The sequence below is a fragment of the Lithobates pipiens genome, unplaced genomic scaffold (genome assembly GCF_037356315.1).
Source record: "Lithobates pipiens isolate NorthernLeopardFrog02 unplaced genomic scaffold, aLitPip1_a1.2 Scaffold_8, whole genome shotgun sequence".
Taxonomy (NCBI): domain Eukaryota; kingdom Metazoa; phylum Chordata; class Amphibia; order Anura; family Ranidae; genus Lithobates; species Lithobates pipiens.
The window spans coordinates 54,758,953-54,778,181 of record NW_027507903.1 but is presented as its reverse complement, the minus strand read 5'-3'; the positions used below and the strand labels follow the sequence as shown (position 1 = coordinate 54,778,181).

At 41.0% G+C, this 19,229-nt stretch overlaps 1 protein-coding gene across 1 annotated transcript in view; it reads left to right on the top strand.

The window, feature by feature from the left end:
• Window positions 1–555: 555 nt before the first annotated feature.
• Window positions 556–19,229, top strand: part of TMC3 (transmembrane channel like 3) — a 115,415-nt gene continuing 96,741 nt past the window's right edge. Inside the window, exons 1-3 of the mRNA XM_077473268.1 lie at window positions 556–685; window positions 2,281–2,424; window positions 5,759–5,834. Coding sequence (XP_077329394.1) covers window positions 582–685; window positions 2,281–2,424; window positions 5,759–5,834 — 324 coding nt within the window. The 5' untranslated portion in view covers window positions 556–581. The remainder of the gene's footprint in view (window positions 686–2,280; window positions 2,425–5,758; window positions 5,835–19,229) is intronic.

Genomic DNA, 19,229 nt, shown 5'->3' with positions numbered 1-19,229 from the left:
AGGGGAGGGGCCTGGAGCGCTGGCGGGGCACCCCAGAAGAAGAGAATCTGGGCTGCTCTGTGCAAAACCCTTGCACAGAGCAGGTAAGTATAACATGTTTGTTATTTTTATGCAAAAAAAAAAAAGGAGCCTTTACAACTCCTTTAATTGTCTCCTGTCTAAAGTGGCCTTAGTATGCCTCCAAACTGTAAGCTTATTGAATGCAGAAAATTATATGTATGTATAATATGTAAATTGTTGGCGCTATATAATTAGCTGTAATAAATATTCTCAACTTTAGCTTGCTTAGGAACATTACAGGCAAATTGTTGGTACTATATTGTCATACTAAGACATATTTTACCTTGATTGATTTTACTCTTATTATAATTTTCTTAATTACAACTTAGTTGCTGTTGTCACAAACACATACAACTAAAAAGTGAAGTACATGTGAGCCCATATAAGATAAATGTGACATTAGAGACGTATAGCTCTGAGCTATGTTACAGAGGTAGGCGTTCCAGGCAATAAAACAGGAGGAGAATGCTCTAATAAGCACACAGCTCAGCTCCTCCTGACAGAGGAAGGATTGTACTGAAATGACAACGGTGAGTGTGTCTGCCGCACTAAAACCCACAAAGTCAACCAAAAGATATAAAAGTGTCAGGAGGAATACCAGCATCTACCAAGTCCCTCCACAGAGGTAAGCTAGGTGTTTATTCACTATGTATTATATCATCTATGCATTGACTGTAGTGGTTTGGTATGATTACCATTCAAGGATGTATGTCATTCTAAAATCAGTCTATAGAATAAGCTAACATTCAACATCTCAGTGTATCATGTGTTCAAGAATTTTGTGCACTTTATCCTTTCTGTGAAAAAATTTCACAGCTTTGTGAAAGCGAACATTGAAAAAAAACAAACACTAAAATTATATTCTATATGGTAAAGCACTGTGTAAACTGTTGGCGCTATATAATTCCTGTATTATAATAATAATATATCTTATAGAAAACAGAATTATTTAAAATGATATGACGTGTACAAAACATTGTTCATTTTTGTGTATTTTATTGTGTATAATATTAATATTATTATTATTATTATTATTATTATTATTATTATTAATAATAATAATAATAATAATAAAAATAATAATAATAGAAATGTAGAAGAGTGGCAGCAGAAAAAGTGGTCCATTGGGTCTCCCCTTCCACTCCCAGTACAGGTCTTTCACTAAGCATGTTTGAATCCACTTACTGTACTACTACTACTACTTATTATAATAATAATAATAATAATAACAACAATTGCCATCATCATCACTATTGTTATTATTCATATTCATTTTATTCATATGAATGCATTGGTCATGCAAATATTTTTTTTAAATACATAAGTACTGTAGTACATTTAAAAAGCTGGGAGATTCAGTACCTTGGACAGCACCTGCTTTTTCGATGATACTCTTTAATATCTATGAGGCTCCATGCACCCTGGGCTTAAAAAAACGCCAGTTCCCTTGGCATAAAAAAACACTCATATAGAGCATTTTTTTTTACAAAGTTTAGATGAGTTTAGGAGAGTTTTGCATTTTTTTCTGCCAGAACGTTTCAATTAGGAACGCAAACCAGAAGGGTTTTTTTTCCTGCCTCTAAACGTTGAGCACATAGGAGAACATTGAGCTGCTTCTACAGGCAGAACACAAAACTCCTGTAGAAGAAGCGATTTTTAAGCCAGTGTGTATGGATCCTTATGCCCCGTACACACACTCGACATTCCGACCACAAAATCTGTCAGATTATTTCCGACGGATTTTGGATGAAACTTGTGTTGCATACACACGGTAGGACAAAGTTGTTGGAAAATCTAATAGTTCGGAATGAGGTGCGGTAAACATCTTAGGACAGGACTATGTAGAGGGCAGTAGCCAATAGCTTTTGTCTCCAAATTTTTTCTGAGCATGGGTGGCACTTTGTGCGTCGGAATTCTTTACACTAGATCGGATTTTCCCGACAACATAATCCGATTGGACTTTTTCTATCTGAAATTCCGATCGTGTGTATGGAGCATACAGTCCTCTGTTTTAATTTATTTGTCACCTTATAAAAAAAAATATAAAAAAAATAAAAATAAAATACATTACCAAGAAATAAAGCCATACATTTGAAATGCCAATAGGACACTTTTTTCACCCTGTTATCTTTGTAGACTTTTATGCCAGTTATAATACTTCTAAACAAATCACTCTTTTTTTGTTTTTTATTTATTTTGCTTATGGTTTTGTTCTTTCAGCATTTCAGATGATGAAAATGCAGAAGGAAAAGAGGAGAACAATGACCCAGAAACAATCTTCCAGAATATTCAGATGCAAAAGGAACTTGTTGCAGACATTCGATGTAGACCTTGGCCAATGCGACAAAAGCTACGCTCGCTCAAGTAGGTTTTTATTTTATCTTAAACATTCCTATCCACCATTATGTATGTAGCAACCACATGAAAAATATACAAATTGGCATGCCATGCTTGTGATGACAAGGATATACATATATGAGGCATACATAGAAGAAAATAGGGTAGTTAAAGTCGCATGTCAAGAAAGGGGTGCACAATGAGTGTTCAAAGAGATACTTGTACCTGCGATCACCAGACGTTGGCTTTGGAACTACCCTGTTTCCCCAAAAATAAGACCTAGCGTGATTGTCAGTGATGGCTGCAATATAAGCCCTACCCCCCAAATAAGCTATATTTAAAGTCCTTGTAGGTCTTATTTTAGGGTAGGGCTTATTTTGGGGGCAACAGGGTACATATCACATAGTTCTCAGTAGGCTCCCACCATATTATAGAGTACTATAAACATGAAAGTAAGCAGGTTAGACACACATAAAATATATATAAATGTCTGGAAAGTTTGGATCACCTGTGGTCGCCCAGAAATGAATGTAACCAGTTTAACTCTTTTCTGATGGTATTGCTTCCTGTTAAGATTCCCCTTAGCCCTCCCTTTTCCCAACTGTATTTTACCCCCCCCCCCCCTTTCCATTTTCTTACTCATTTATATTCTGCCATGGGGCCGTAGACGTCAGGCTATAAAACTACAACCCACAAACATGCATAATAAAATACAAACCACACCACACATAAATAACTTGGATAAAAATAGGCCACTGCCTGGTTTATTGGTTTAACATAGTTCATCCAGAATTCACCAAAACTCAACCCAGCCACTACTACTTGGGTTGACGATTATCTCTTCTTTAAACATATTCTCACATATCCCCTTTGCTTATTTGACCAAAGGGACCCTACCACTTAAACCGGCCGTGATAAGAGGGAGCATTAAAGTGTTACTAAACCCACAACAGTAAAATCATTCTGTATATGCAGTAAAACATGCTTGTAATACTCACTGTGGAACCCAAGGGGTTAATCCTGCACATTTTACAAAAAGGCTGTTTGATTCCTCTGATCCTTCTCTTCTTGCACAGTCCCCAATCCATCTCCTGATAAGATAGAGCCTTTGGAGTCACTAGAGAGTTTTTTTTCTTTCTTGGGAGAGTGCATGTGATCATCACTGTCCAGACAGAGGGTCAGGGGACTTGCAGCCTCATAGGACAGTCAGAGTAGAATGAAAACTCCTTCTACAAGCTTTAACCAGACACTGATAGAAGTCACAAGACTGCTACATACTGCTGATGTGAAAGGGTACTAAGCAGTTTATATTTACTAAAATAATTGCATTTCCATGTTCTGTGTACTGTGGGAGACCAAATATAGTAATTGCGGGGTCCTGGGTTTAGTAACACTTTATTAGAAAAAATATTTATTTACTTTACTTGATGGCTTATGTTTTTAAGTACAAGTGTAATTAAGCAAAAAACAATGTATGAAATGCAATGGCTTATAGTAAAACAATCAGAAATAATGCTTGGCTGATGTGATTTGGATCACATGTCTTTGCACGTCATTATTGTTCTATTTTTTTGCTCTGTGTTACTGAATAAGTCACACCAGTAAGTGCGGCTCACTGCAATTTGTTATTACGTGCAAGACGACAAGGGTATAGCACAGTGGCTAAGTGGTTAGTGCTTCTGCCTGCCAGCACTAGAGTTTGAATCCTATCCACACCACTACCTGAACAGAGTTTGCATTTTCTCCCTGTGCCTGCATGGGTTTCCTTCCACACTCTGGAGACATGCTGGTAGGTTAATTGGCTCCTGTTTAAACTGGCCCTAGTATGCATATGTATGAATGCGAGATAGAAACCTTAGAGTGTAAGTTCCTTGAGGGCAGGGACTGATGTGAAGGTATAATAAATATCTAAAGCACTGCATAAATTGATGGTGCTTTAAGTACCTGTAATAGATAAGGGTAAAAACGTTTAAAGTTTAAACCACATTAGGAAAGAACAGTTCCATATGCATTACATAGTTAGTCAAGCTGAAAAAATACCCAAGTCCATCAAGTTCAACCAATAGATAAAAAGTTGACAGCCTGCATATATGGAATCCTAAACCCAAAGTTGGTCCAAAGGAGGGCAATAAAAACCCTTATAAAACATGGTCCTATTTGCTCCAACAGGAAAAAGAATTCCTTACAGATCCATTAAGGTAGGGATCTCCAAGCTTTCTAAACAAAGGGCCAGTTTACTGTTCTTCAAACTTTAGGGGGGCTGGACTGTGGCTAGTGGGGGTAAACAATGTCCTAAAATCATTAAGAGTAAATATTGCTCAGCTTGGTGGTCATTAGGAGTCAAAAAGATTACAAAGTTGATGTGATTAGTAAGAGGAATAGTGTTCCATCCATCCAGAAAAATTGCCCCATTGTTGGTGTCAGTGCCAGGAGGAGTGCCCCATCATTGGTATCCAGTGGAAGGAATAGTGCCCTACTATTGGTGTCAGTAGGAGGAATAATGCCTCAAATCAGTGGGAGGAAAAGTGCTCCAAGGGCCAGATAAAGGCTAGCAAATGGCCACATCCCCTCCATTGGCCAGAGTTGGAAGACCACTGCTCTAAGTCAATTACATTTTCCCTGGATCAACGTTCTATGGTGTAAATGCTTATAAATAGTTTATTCTGTGCATTTAGACATCTATTGCCTTTTTTAAAAACAACTAAGTGGTCTTTTGGGGAAGTCTCTTACAGTGAAGAAGTCTTTCCATTTACTGAGGTTTAAAAGGGTTGTAAAGGCAGAAGGTTTTTTTAACTTAATGCGTCGCCATTGGCTCCCGCTGCTGTCAATTAGAGGAAAGAGGGGGTGGGGCTTTGTGTCTGAATGGACACAGGGAGCTATGACTCGGCTCTGGTGCCCCCCATAGCAAGCTGCTTGCTGTGAGCACACTGAACAGGAGGGAGTGGCCAGAAGAACAGGAGTGGGACCCAAGAAGAGGAGGATCCAGGCTGCTCTGTGCAAATCCAAGGCAACAGGGCAGATAAGCATAACATGTTTGTTATTTTTATTCATCACTTTAACCTTATTTCTTCCAGACTCAAAGAGCGCCCCTTCCTATTTCAATGACCTTAAAATAATGAAAGAACAAATGTCTCCTTTATTCTGAAGCAATATTCAAGGGATTGCATGGTGACTATAGGAATCTATTCATGTGTAACTCTGAAAAAAATCTAAATATATACGGTAAATGACACTAGAGTGCAAAATGTCCCTTTATTTAGTGCTACATGCATCAGGTGAAATCAATACATATTTAGAAGCTTGAGGTCGACCTGTTCATTAGTAAAAATATATAGTAATGCATTTTGTCTCCATCCAACAGACAGGCTAAAGAGATTGTGTTGAAGTATGAAGGACGGCTAACCAGAACACGAGGCTACCAGGCAGCTGGAGCAGAGGTGGGATAAGACTGATATCATATATAACATTTACTAAGAAAAGCCATATAAGATAAGAGCAGTAAGGGGGAATGGAGGGCCAGTAAGTTGTGATGAATTCCTTTATTCATTTGTAGTTGAATACAAAGGTTACAACCTAGTTTCCAAAGCTTTTGCATCATTTGCTTTAAGGGTATTCATGATACATGATTAATACTTCTTAGTGCAATCTGTCTACATACAGTTGAAAGATCTGTTGATGGAAGGGTCCTTTAGGACTGATGGAGTATTGACTTATGTCACACAGCCAGTTATCATGTTCCCTGTCTGTTGTATGAGTAAAAATGTCTTCTACAGTATGTGCTGAACTGTTAGCGCTGAGATACAGTTCAAAAACAAAAATTTCCATCCCACTCCTTCAAATTTTCTTGTCACTGTGGGCAAAATTAAAGGTCTATTTGACTCCACTGAAGGTTAGATAATTGAATAAACGTTCTTAAGAAAATTTCTAATTAAATTCTACTAGCATCTACCCAGTTTTAGTGCATATGGTAACAATTGACTTGGCAAATAATACCTACTCACATGCAAAGAAAAGAAATGTGTTTTTGTCTGCACATGATTGGATGATAGAAGTCAGCAGAGCTTCACCTTTCACTAAGCTACAGAAAAACTCTATTTCCTATTTGCTTTTAATAAATCAACTCTAAAGGCCTCTAAAAAAATCATAGCAATCACATTTTGGCAGTACTCTGATTAGCATGCTTTACAATTAGGAGTTCATGCTCCAAAGGCATTAGAGATGAGCACACAGCAATCATGGCTTCTATTCATCTTTGCTTGCTAAATACTAATAATTACCACTATCCCTATATAAAGGTGGAATTTTGCTCCGGCGTTTTCTTGTGATAGTCATGGTTAGAGTGCCCTAGAATGGGAAGCCTATGAATATAGAACTAGAGCAGCTGTCATTATTGACTTTCTATTTTAAAGACCAAGTCATTGACCTGGAACAAGAATGGAGGATGGTAGTTCAGAATTTCTGGCTCCACTGCCTGCATAGGTAAAACATCCCATGGCACTGCTCCAGACTCGCTCCTTTACCTTGTCTATGGGCTGTCAGGGTACTGGCTCAAGAAAGCCCATCTTTGCTCATCATTGGAAAAAATGTGTAAATGAGAGTAGCTACAACCATGATGTCTCCACCCAGAAATCACAATTTCCTTGACACACTTCACCAAAAAACAGCTTGATCACAAGGATAGGGGATAGGCTATTGTGGTATTATCCTTTGCTTCAATATACTTTAAGTCACTGACATCAAGCATGCAGTCAGTGGAAAAATGTGTGAATAAAAGCCACACTCCAATCTCTGCTTTTTATTTGAACATTGGTAAAGTAGCTTCAACTATGTCTCCATCCAAAGACCACTATCTTCTTGATGCATTTCACCGAAAAAAAATATTGATTATAAGGATAGGGGGTATGTGCTACATTTGCAAAGCAAATTTCACCACATTCACTAAGCTAAGTGCGAATTCCCTTGCACTTAGTGAACAGCCCATTTGCCTATTAGCCTTTGGTAAACCAGCCAAAATAAACTGTGTAACTATTCACTTCATTTATCCAATTGTGTGAAAAGCTAATTCCTTATTTGACTTATTTGCTTTTATAATGATTGGTAAAGTAAAGTGAATATTCACACAATTTATTTTTGTGAAGATTCCCAACTCCTTTAGTAAATCGGGACAGCTGCTTTTGACATAATGTATTTTGGTAGCAAAATGTATGGTTTGTGATAACAGTACAGAGAAAATAATAAGGTTAGATAGTAAAACTATCATTATACTCCACTCCAATGCTGTAATTAATACAAGAACTAACCACTGAGTTTTAAAGAGGAAGTAAACCCTGATGAGTTTTCTTCCTCTTTCATTCCCTGCAAAAGTAAAGCATAATGGACTACTATGCATCGCATAGTAGTCCATTATGTGTCACTTACCTGACACAGGAGCCAGCGAAGTCACCGATGTCCCCTGTAGTCCGGCGCATCCATATTCTCGTGGGGTCTCGCTGCTCCGCCACTGTCATTCGGCAAAGCCGCGATGACGTCACTCCAGCGCATGCGCACGGGAGCCAACATGCGCGGCATCTTCGTCGTTGACGATGCCGCGCTCAGTGCGCCTGTACGCCGCTGTCTACGGTGCATGTGCCGTAGACAGCAGTGCCTGTCTTTCTGCAAATATCTCCTAAACCATGTAGGTTTAGGAGATATTTCTTGGACCTACAGGTAAGCCTTAATCTAGGCTTACCTGTAGGTCAAAGTGTGTTGTAAGGGTTTACAACCACTTTAAGTACAACTTGAGTTAAATATCAAATCTCATTCATCATAATTGAGATTATTCATCATAATTCATCATAATTTATATTTAACCACTTCAGCCCCGGAAGGATTTACCCCCTTCCTGACCAGAGCACTTTTTAGAATTTGGCATTGCGCTGCTTTAACTGATAATTGCGCAGTCATGCAATGCTGTACCCAAACTAAATTTGCGCCTTTTTTCCCCCACAAATAGAGCTTTCTTTTGGTGGTATTTGATCACCTTTGCAGCTTTTATTTTTTGCAATATAAATGAAAATAGACCGAAAATTTTGCAAAAAAATTATATTTTCTACTTTTTGCTAAAAAATGAAATTTTAGTCATACATTAGGCCAAAAAGCATTCAGCAACATGTCTCTGGTAAAAAAAAAATTCAATGAGTGTATATTTATTGCGCAAAAGTTATAGTGTCTACAAACTAGGGTACATTTTCTGGAATTTACGCAGCTTTTAGTTCATGACTGCTTATCTAATTTCTTGAGGTGCTAAAATGGCAGGACAGTACAATATCACCCCCCCCCCAAATGGCCCCATTTTTAGAAAGTAGACACCCCAAGGAATTTGCTGAGAGGCTTGTTGAGCACACTGAATATTTTTTATTTTTTTGTCATAAGTGATTGAAAAATAAAAAATAAATTAATAAATCAATTTTTACACAAAATTGTCACTGAAATGATATATTGAATTTAAAGATTGGAGAAGAAAGATGGACTTTTCAGGCACGTATATAAAAAATAAAAATTTCTTTATTTATACACATCAGAGACACACTGGTTACAAAAACAGAGACAAGTTAAAAATATCCAACAGGCCCATGAGTTAGCCCTAACAGAAAAAGCAAAATCACCAAATAGTATTTCCTGTAGGGTATTATTGTTAATACAAATACAAACTCCCACTGGGGTGTGATATCAATTGCTGGAATGCATTCATTGTATTCATGGGATATATTGCTCAAACATGGCATGGGCATATGTGAAATTACACTCCAAAATACATTCTGTTGCTTCTCCTGAGTATGGGGACACTACATGTGTAGGACTTTTTGGCAGTCTAGCCACGTACAGGACCCCGAAAATCCAATCACCACCTTCAGGATTTCTAAGGGTGTAAATTTTTGATTTCACTCCTCACTACCTATTACAGTTTCAAAGGCCATGAAATGGCAAGATAGCACAACCCCCCCCAATTGACCCCATTTTGGAAAGTAGACACCCCAAGCTATTTGATGAGAGGCATGTTGAGTATTTTGCAGTTATTGCTTTTTGTCACAAAGTTTTGAATATTGAAAAAAAGGAAAAAAACATTTTTCCCCTTCTTTATTTTCAAAAACAAATGAGAGCTGCAAAATACTAACCGTGCCTCTTAGCAAATACCTTGATGTGTCTACTTTTCAAAATGGGGTAATTTTGGGGGAGGTTGTGCTATCTGGACATTTCAGGGCCTCCGTAAGTGTGATAGGTAGTGAGGAGTAAAATCACAATTTTACGCCTTTAGAAAGCCTGAAGGTGGTGCTTGGTTTTTGGGGTCCTGTACAGGGCTAAGTTCCCAAAAAGCCTCACACATGTGGTATCCCCATACTCAGGAGAAGCAGCAGAATGTATTTTAGGGTGTAATTCCACATATAACCATGCCTTAGTTGAACAATATATCATTTAGTGACAACTTTGTGTAAAGAAAAGAATTTTAATTTTCCCGAAACTTGTGGCAAAATATAAAATATTCCACATGGACACAACATGCCTCTCAGCCAATAGCTTGAAGTGTCTACTTTCCAAAATAGGGTCATTTGTGGGGGTTTTGTGCTATCTTGATATTTCATGCCCTCCGAAACTGTAATAGGCAGTGAGGAAATGAAATCACCCTTTTACTCCCTTTGAAAGCCTTCCAAAAAGTCTCACAGTGGTATCCCCATACTCAGGAGAAGAAGCAGAATGTCTTTTGGGGTGTAATTCCACAAATGACCATGGAATGTTTGAGCAATATATCATTTAGTGACAACTTTGTCAAGTCAACAAAGTTTGTAATTTTCCCAAAACTTGTGGCAAAATATAAAATATTCCATGGAATATAGATTTTTTCAAATGCAATTCTTGGGGAAGAAACACTTTTTGATTTTAATGCACTAAAACACACTATATTGCTCAAATGTTGCCCAGAAGATGATCTTATGCTGAGTACATGGATACCAAACATGACATGCTTTAAAATTGCATACAACTGTGCAGCGGTGACAACTACCACTTTAGATTTACAGAGGAGGTCTACTGCTAAAATTGATCTGATGTGATACCTCACACGCATGGTGTAATTGCTGTTTACATATGACAATTTTTAATTATTTATTATTTATTTTGCTTTTTTATTTTACTTTTACACTCTTCCTTTCATTTTTATTTTTTTATCATTTATATTGTTGTCACAGAGAATGTAAATATCCCCTATGAAAGCAATAGGTAGTGACAGGTGCTTTCACAATGGCTCTGTTTATATCTGGCGAAATCAAAGCATTTAAATGCTCATAGCTTCAGGTTTCTTAGGCCATAGAGATGATTGGAGCCATTCTGATCTTTGATTAGCTCTATGGTCAGCTGGTGGAGTGGCCGGCTGCATTATCAGGTTCCCCGGTGGGACAGGAGAGCAAGAGAAAACCAAGGAATACGACAGGAGGGGGAGGGCGAATCATTCCCTCCTGCTGCTTTTAAAATTAGTCTAGTGGCTAATTAGCCACTAAGATTGCTTTTTAAAAGCCGACCGCTGGCTGAAAAGAATGATACCAAGGTAATACCTAAACCTGCAGGCATTATTCTGGTATAACCACTCATAGTCCAACAACATACCAGTACGTTGCTGGTCCTTGTTGGGCACATATATTGCCCCTGTGGGCTGAACGGAAAAAAAAGTTATTGATCGGTGGTTATGGCCACCACTAGAATACCGCCCTGCATCCACCCACTTCTAATGATGGGCATACATGCACCATTTTTTTTTAAACTGTGGTGGTGAAATCACCTTCTACAGCACTGGAGTCACTGATTTACGTACCGCGAGAGCAACTGCTGTTGCTGTCAAGATAAATAAATCAGTGCTGCAGCTGAATGGTGTACCGTATATACTCGAGTATAAGCCGAGATTTTCAGCCTCTTTTTTGAGGCTGAAAGTGCCCCCTCGGCTTATACTCGAGTCGCCGCTGTCTGACTGCTCGATCAGCGTATCGAGCAGACAGACGGCGGACATTAATTTTCAAAAGCCGCGCCTCCTTCTCCGCCTCCGCCTGTGATAGGCGGAACACTGAATTTCCCAGCAGTCAGTGTTCCGCCTATCACGGACATCCGCTCATTCTCATACTACGGACGAGTATGAGAGGATGTCTGTGATAGGCGGAACACAGGCTGCTGGGAAATTGAGTGTTCCGCCTATCACAGGCGGAGGCGGAATTTTGAATTGTAGAATGGCCGCCGAGAAGAGCGGCGATCCATCGGCACGGGACGGAGGAGGCACGGCACGGCACGGGACGGAGGAGACACGGGACGGAGGAGGCACGGCACGGGGGAGGCACGGCACGGGACGGAGGAGGCACGGCACGGGACGGAGGAGGCTCGGGACGACGGCGGCTCGGGACGGAGGCTTGGGACACAGGTAGGCTGGACACACACACAAGGCTGCACGGACACACACACACACACACACACACACACACACACACACACACACACACACACACACACACACACACACACAGGGATGGATGGATGGATGGATGGATACACACACACACACACACAGGGATGGATGGATGGATGGATGGATACACACACACACACACACACACACAGGGATGGATGGATGGATGGATGGATACACACACACACACACACAGGGATGGATGGATGGATACACACACAGGGATGGATGGATGGATGGACACACACACAGGGATGGATGGACGGACACACACACAGGGATGGACGGACACACAGGGATGGACAGCCATGTCTCACCCTCGGCTTATACACGAGTCAATAAGTTTTCCAGTTTTTTGGGGGTAAATTGGGGGCCTCGGCTTATACTCGGGTCGGCCTATACTCGAGTATATACGGTAACTGAAAAGCAAACAATGGTAACAATAAAACATTAACTCAATAAAACCACAACAATCTGTGTAAAAATAAAAAAAGAGTAGAAAATATATACCGAACCATGGGGGTAATCCGCCCCATACGCTGTTGCTATCAAAATAAATAAATCAGTGCTGCAGCTGAATGGCGTATCTGAAAAGAAAATAATGGTTAACAATAAAACACAGTAAACAGTAAAGTATAAAATAATTACATACCTGAAAACATAGTAAACATAGTAAAAAGAGCAGAACAATAGAGAGAGAGCATTAGAGAGAGAGCAATAAAACAACAAATATTTTTGGCTTTTTTATAATATATATATATATATATATATATATATATATATATATATATATATATATATATGTCTACACTTTTATTTGTAACTGTAACGGTTCCAGAATCAGGTCTCTAAAAATGCAATGGCATCATTGGAGACCCTGTGAAAATGTGTCCTAGTCTGTGCAGTGCTGTACCCTACACCAGTGTTTCTCAACTCCAGTCCTCAAGGCGCCCCAACAGGTCATGTTTTCAGGATTTCCCTCAGATGAAATGGATGTGGTAATTACTAAGGCAGTGAACCTGATCAAATCACCTGTGCAAAATAATGAAAATCCTGAAAACATGACCTGTTAGGGCGCCTTGAGAACTGGAGTTGAGAAACACTGCCCTACAATAATACTCCACTAGTGTCTAGTAGCGTTCGAAACATTCACCAATGCAAAGACCAGGATGGTCAGGACAGGAGAGACAGTAATAGTGGTTGTCACGCCTATATACATGTTTCCTACAGACACAACATCTTCTTTGGGGTGATCGTTGGGTAGGAGTACCAGGGAGGACATACAGAAAATGCCTCCCAAGCAGCCGGCTTACTGCATTTGCATTGGGAAGTCGGGGCACAGCACCGTCTAGAAACAAAAGGGCTGAGGCAATCTCTTCCTGGAATTTAAGGAAGGATCTACCGTATATACTCGAGTATAAGCCGAGATTTTCAGCCTCTTTTTTGAGGCTGAAAGTGCCCCCCTCGGCTTATACTCGAGTCATCGCCGTCTGCCTGCCCGATCAGCGTGTCGAGCAGACAGACGGCGGCCATTCTACTATTCAAAAGCCGCGCCTCCCTGTCTGTGATAGGCGGAACACTCAATTTCCCAGCAGTCAGTGTTCCGCCTATCACGGACATCCACTCATTCTCATACTACGGACGAGGATGAGAGGATGTCCGTGATAGGCGGAACACTGACTGCTGGGAAATTGAGTGTTCCGCCTATCACAGACAGGGAGGCGTGGCTTTTGAACAGAGGAATGGCCGCCGTCTGTCAGACCAGGAGAGCATGGCACACAGAGGCTGCAGATCGGCACAGGTAGGCAGGGATGGACGGGACACAGCGTCGGACGGGACACAGCGACGGACGGGACACAGCGACGGACGGGACACAGCGACGGACGGGACACAGGGACGGACGGGACACAGGGACGGACGGAACACAGGGACGGACGGGACACAGGGATGGACACAGGGACGGACGGGACACAGGGATGGACACAGGGACGGACGGGACACAGGGATGGACACATGGACGGACGGGACACAGGAATGGACACAGGGATGGACGGGACACAGGGATGGACACAGGGATGTCTCACCCTCGGCTTATACACGAGTCAATAAGTTTCCCAGTTTTTTTTGTGGTAAATTGGGGGCCTCGGCTTATATTCGGGTCGGCCTATACTCGAGTATATACGGTAGTTTGTCCTGACACTTTGTATAGCACATAACGCATTCAGCAGAGCCAATTAGAATAAGTATACAGACACTTTTTTATACCAGTGTCTAGCCTTACAGGCAATTAAGTAGAGCGCCATCAACTGGTCATTGAGGTCCACCCCTCCCATATTAAGGTTGGACACAGAGGGGTTTCTCCACAACACCAGTTGCCATTTGATTTTGGAATGTCATGTTAGCGTGAAGGGAGGACAGAACGAAAACATTCCGTGAATCCCTCCACTTTACTGTGAGCAAATTATTACTTCTCAAGCAGCCTCTCTCCCCCAGCCTAAGATGGGATTCTACAAGCCGCTGGGGTAAGCCCCGGCAATTAGATTGCACAGTGCCACATGCGGCAATTCCATTATCAAACAAGTGACTAAAAAGTGGCACGCTCGTGTAATAATTATCCACATACAAGTGGTACCCCTTTCTGAATAAGGGTGATACCAAGTCCTACACAATCTTACCAGCTCTCCCTATGTTGTTTGGGCAGTTCTCTGGCTCCACGTAACTATCTTTTCCCTCGTAAACCATAAAACTATATGTATAGCCTGTTGCCCTGTCACAGAGCTTATACATTTTGACCCCATATCTGGCTCGCTTGTTGGGAAGATACTGTTTGAATGACAAGCAGCCAGAAAACGTAATCAGGGACTCATCAACACAGACAACTTGATCGGGAGTAAACAAGGCTGCAAACTGTTGGTTGAAGTGGTTTACGAGGGGCCGAATTTTGTGGAACCAATTGTATTCAGGGTCACCGCAAGGATTACAGAGTTCATTGTCATTGAAGTGCATAAATCGCAAGATCTGCTCGTATCTAGTCCTGGTCATGGAGGCAGAGAACATGGGCATATGGTGAATTGGGTTAGTGGACCAATATGACCACAACTCACTTTTTTTAGTTATGCCCATGAGGAGGGATAGGCCCAGAAAGGTCTTAAATTCTGAGACCATGATAGGTCTCCAATCTCTGGCAAGGGTCAACTGGGGATTAGCGATGATTAATTGTCCAGCATACAAATTGCTTTTGTCCACAATAGATCTATAGAGATCTTCAGTGAAAAACAGCGAATAAAAATCAAGTAACGTAAAATCAACTGTTTCCTCCTGAATTCCAGGTTGGCCAGTGAATGGGGGAAATACAGGTGCTGCAGAAGTGGTGGGCTCCAAATTCGGATTAGCAAATGCAGCAGGAAGGGCACTATGGGCTGTGGGACACTAGTTGTGCTAGCCACCTCATCAGCTTGAACTGCACTTATGGGACTTGCCACGTCACCATGTGATACTGCATTGCTGTTTTGTCTATGACCAGGGTGTACAAGGCTGCTGGTGCTTGCCAGATCACCAGAAGGATGAGTGGCACTAGTACTGGCTCTCTGCTCCATATGAGAGCCCTGCGGCTCTTGCACCTCAACAACAGCAGAAGAACGAGATCGGGTACGCCTGGCCTTAGCAGGAACCACTACTTCATCATCAGAGCTATCTATCAGGGTGCCGCTACTGTTTACAGGATCGCATTCTGAACCTGAATCTGACAGATGGGTGACTTCCTCTTAACTCTCATCTGTCATGCTTACAAACGTGTAGGCCTCTTCACAAGTGTACGTTCGATTGGACATTGTGGCCTCTACATTTACTGGTACAACTAGTGAAACTCACAGGAAAAAAGAGCACTTGACTGTCAGAGACTGCTTCAAACACTACCAAAAAAACTGTTAGCATTCGCAGGGATCAGGCCTGTCTTTGTGAACACTGCAGTTATGTGTTTTGCCTTTTGTAAGTGATTTGATTGATACTGCACTTGAGTGAGCTGGGCTGGGCTTGGTGAAGGGGCTAAACGTAGATGCTAGCAGGTATCTGGGCTGATCCTGTTAACACTGCGTTTTTGGGAACCCTAAACTACTGGGGATGCCAGATCTGATTAGATATTGATCCAGACACTATACTACTAAGGGAGGTGTATGGAGCATGTGTGGGTGTTAGCGCTACTGGCACTAATCTGGCACTAATCTGACCCTGACTGGCGCTAAAACCTAACTGATGTCACACGCCAGGTGATCGGGGGATTAAACCTTCATTGGGTAATATATGGCGGGTGCCCTGACGCTATAAAAAACTAACTAACTAGCATCACCTATGACACTAATACAGTGATCACTGGTGACAGGGGGTGAAAGGATTAACTAGGGGGCAATCAGTAATATATGGGGGTACCTGACGCTATAAAAACCTGATGGCGAAACTAATCAACTAACTGGCTAACTAGCATCACCCGTGACACTAATATGGTGATCAGAAAAAAGATCAATTAGTAACACTGAGACAGAGAGTGAAAGGGTTAACTGGGGGCAATCAAGGAGTTAATCCTTTATTGGGGGGGTTGGGGGGGTACCCTAGACCTAACGGGGCCTACTACTAATTGCCCTAACACTGATTAGAGTCACAAGTGACACCAATGCAGTATTCAGTGAAAAGTCTGAAAACTGCAATTGGTGACACAGTGACAGGGAGTGAAGGGGTTAACTGGGGGGGAGGGGGGGCGACCGGGGGTTATCGGCGGGGTGACAAGTGTACCTACATGCACTGGTGTTAGTGTAGTGTTGTGCAACTCATGGTAAGATGTTCTCTCTCCTCTTTCTGGAACGGAAAAAAATTCTAGAGAGGGGGATGACGTCACTTCCCCTGTCTGTGTTTACACTTACACATGCAAGGGAGGATTTCATTCACCAGAACCGATCAGCAGGTCCAGGCCAATGACTGATCGGTTCTTCTACGAATCTGATCACTGCGGGCACAGCAGGGGCGCGAGCAATGTACGGGTACGTGATTATGCACACCCGTGCCACTTTGCCAAGGTATATCGGCGTGAGCCGGTCAGCAAGTGGTTAAATATATATATATATATATATATATATATATATATATATATATATATATATATATATATATATATGTTCTTCAAAACATTTCTGCACTTTTTTTAATCTCTATTAACTATAAAGAGGTGCGGAAACTTTTTGAAGACACTATATCTATCTATATTTCTGTACTTATTTAGTGTGTGTGGAGACATTTTTAAGAACGCATGTACATATACACATATACAGTTGTGCTCATAAGTTTACATACCCTGGCAGAATTTATGATTTTTATAAATCATAATGTCAACAGAAACTACCAAAATGACCCTGATTAAAAGTTTAACTACCCTGTGATTTTGGCCTGATAACATGCACACAAGTTGACACAAAGGGGTTTGAATGGCTATTAAAGGTAACCATCCTCACCTGTGATCTGTTTGCTTGTAATTAGTGTGTGTGTGTATAAAAGGTCAATGCGTTTCTGGGCTCCTGACAGATCCTTGCAACTTTCATCCAGTGCTGCACTAATGTTTCTGGATTCTGAGTCATGGAGAAAGTAAAAGAATGTTCAAAGGATCTGTGGGAAAAGGTAGTTGAACTGTATAAAACAGGAAAGGGATATAAAAGATATCCAAGGAATTGAGAATGTCAATCAGCAGTGTTCAAACTCTAATCAAGAAGTGGAAAATGAGGGGTTCTGTTGAAACCAAACCATGGTCTGGTAGACCAACTAAAATTTCAGCCACAACTGCCAGGAAAATTGTTTGGCATACAAGAAAAAACGCACAAATAACTTCAGGTGAAATACAGGACTCTCTGAAAACATGTGGTGTGGCTGTTTCAAGATGCACAATAAGGAAGCACTTGAAGAAAGATGGGCTGTATGGTCGAGTTGCCAGAAGAAAGCCACTACTATGCAAATGCCACAAAGTATCCCAATTACAATATGCCAAACAGCACAGAGTCAAGCCTCAAACCTTCTGGCACAAAGTCATTTGGAGTGATGAGACCAAAATTGAGCTTTTTGGCCACCACCATAAACACTACATTTGGAAAGGAGTCAACAAGGCCTATGATGAAAGGAACGGAAGTGGATCTCTGATGTTTTGGGGATGTGTGAGCTACAAAGAAACGGGAAATTTGGTCCAAATTGTTGGCAAGATGAATGCAGTATGTTATCAAAAAATACTGGCGAAACATTTGCATTCATCAGCTTGGAAACTGCGCATGGGACGTACTTGGACATTCCAACACGACAATTATCCAAAACACAAGGCCAAGTCGACCTGTCATTGGCTACAGCAGAAAGTTAAGGTTCTGAAGTGGCCATCTCAGTCTCCTGACCTCAATATCATTTGAGAGATCTCAAATGTGCATTTCATGCAAGACAGCACAGGTGTCGCCAGGGGGTGGCTATTGAGGCTGTAGCCCCGAATCTGCGAATCTCACAACTGCTACTTCTTCCTGTGTTAGCGTCTGCATGCTGCAAACCCCAGGAGCAACTGCACTTGCAGAGTACAACTGCATTTTGCAAAGTACACAGTCTATTTGTCTTTAGTAAATCCACCCCTATATATCTATTCAGACACATAGGGGGAGATTTACTAAAACTGGTGCTCTCAGAACCTGGTTCAGCTATGCATGGTAGCCAATCAGCTTCTAACGTCGGCTTGTTCAATAAAGTTTTGGCAATAAAACCTGGAGGCAGATTGGTTTGTTTAGAGAGCTGCACCAGATTTTGCACTCTCCAGTTTTAGTAAATCAACCCCATACAGAAAAACCCTCTAGTGAGAGGATTAAGGGCAAGAACTAAAAAAAAAGGGGTAGGATTTGCAAAAAAAATGTACAGCATTTTATTTAGTAGATGTTAAAAGACAAAAAGGTAATGATGCAGATTAAAACAATGCAATAGATGAGGTTACAATCAATACATAATGATTATAAATGTATAACCACAGTTCTCTGTCAATGGTACAACCAAGATCAGAGTAATACCCAACATGTTTTGAGAGATTACGTAGTTCCTCTTCTTCAGGGGTGGGTGGTTAAAATTACACAATAGTATGTATAGTGAATGAAATTAGGGAGAAGGGAGATACAATTAGAGGCTTCACAAACATTCTTAATATAACACAATTTAATTTTGCAAATGTTTACTAACCATGTGGATATATATTCATATCCTGACTAACTGCATCATTTAAAAACAAGAAAAATTGCTGCCATTAGACACTAGAAGGATGGGGAGCAGTGGGCCCAACTTAAAGCTCCCCACAAGG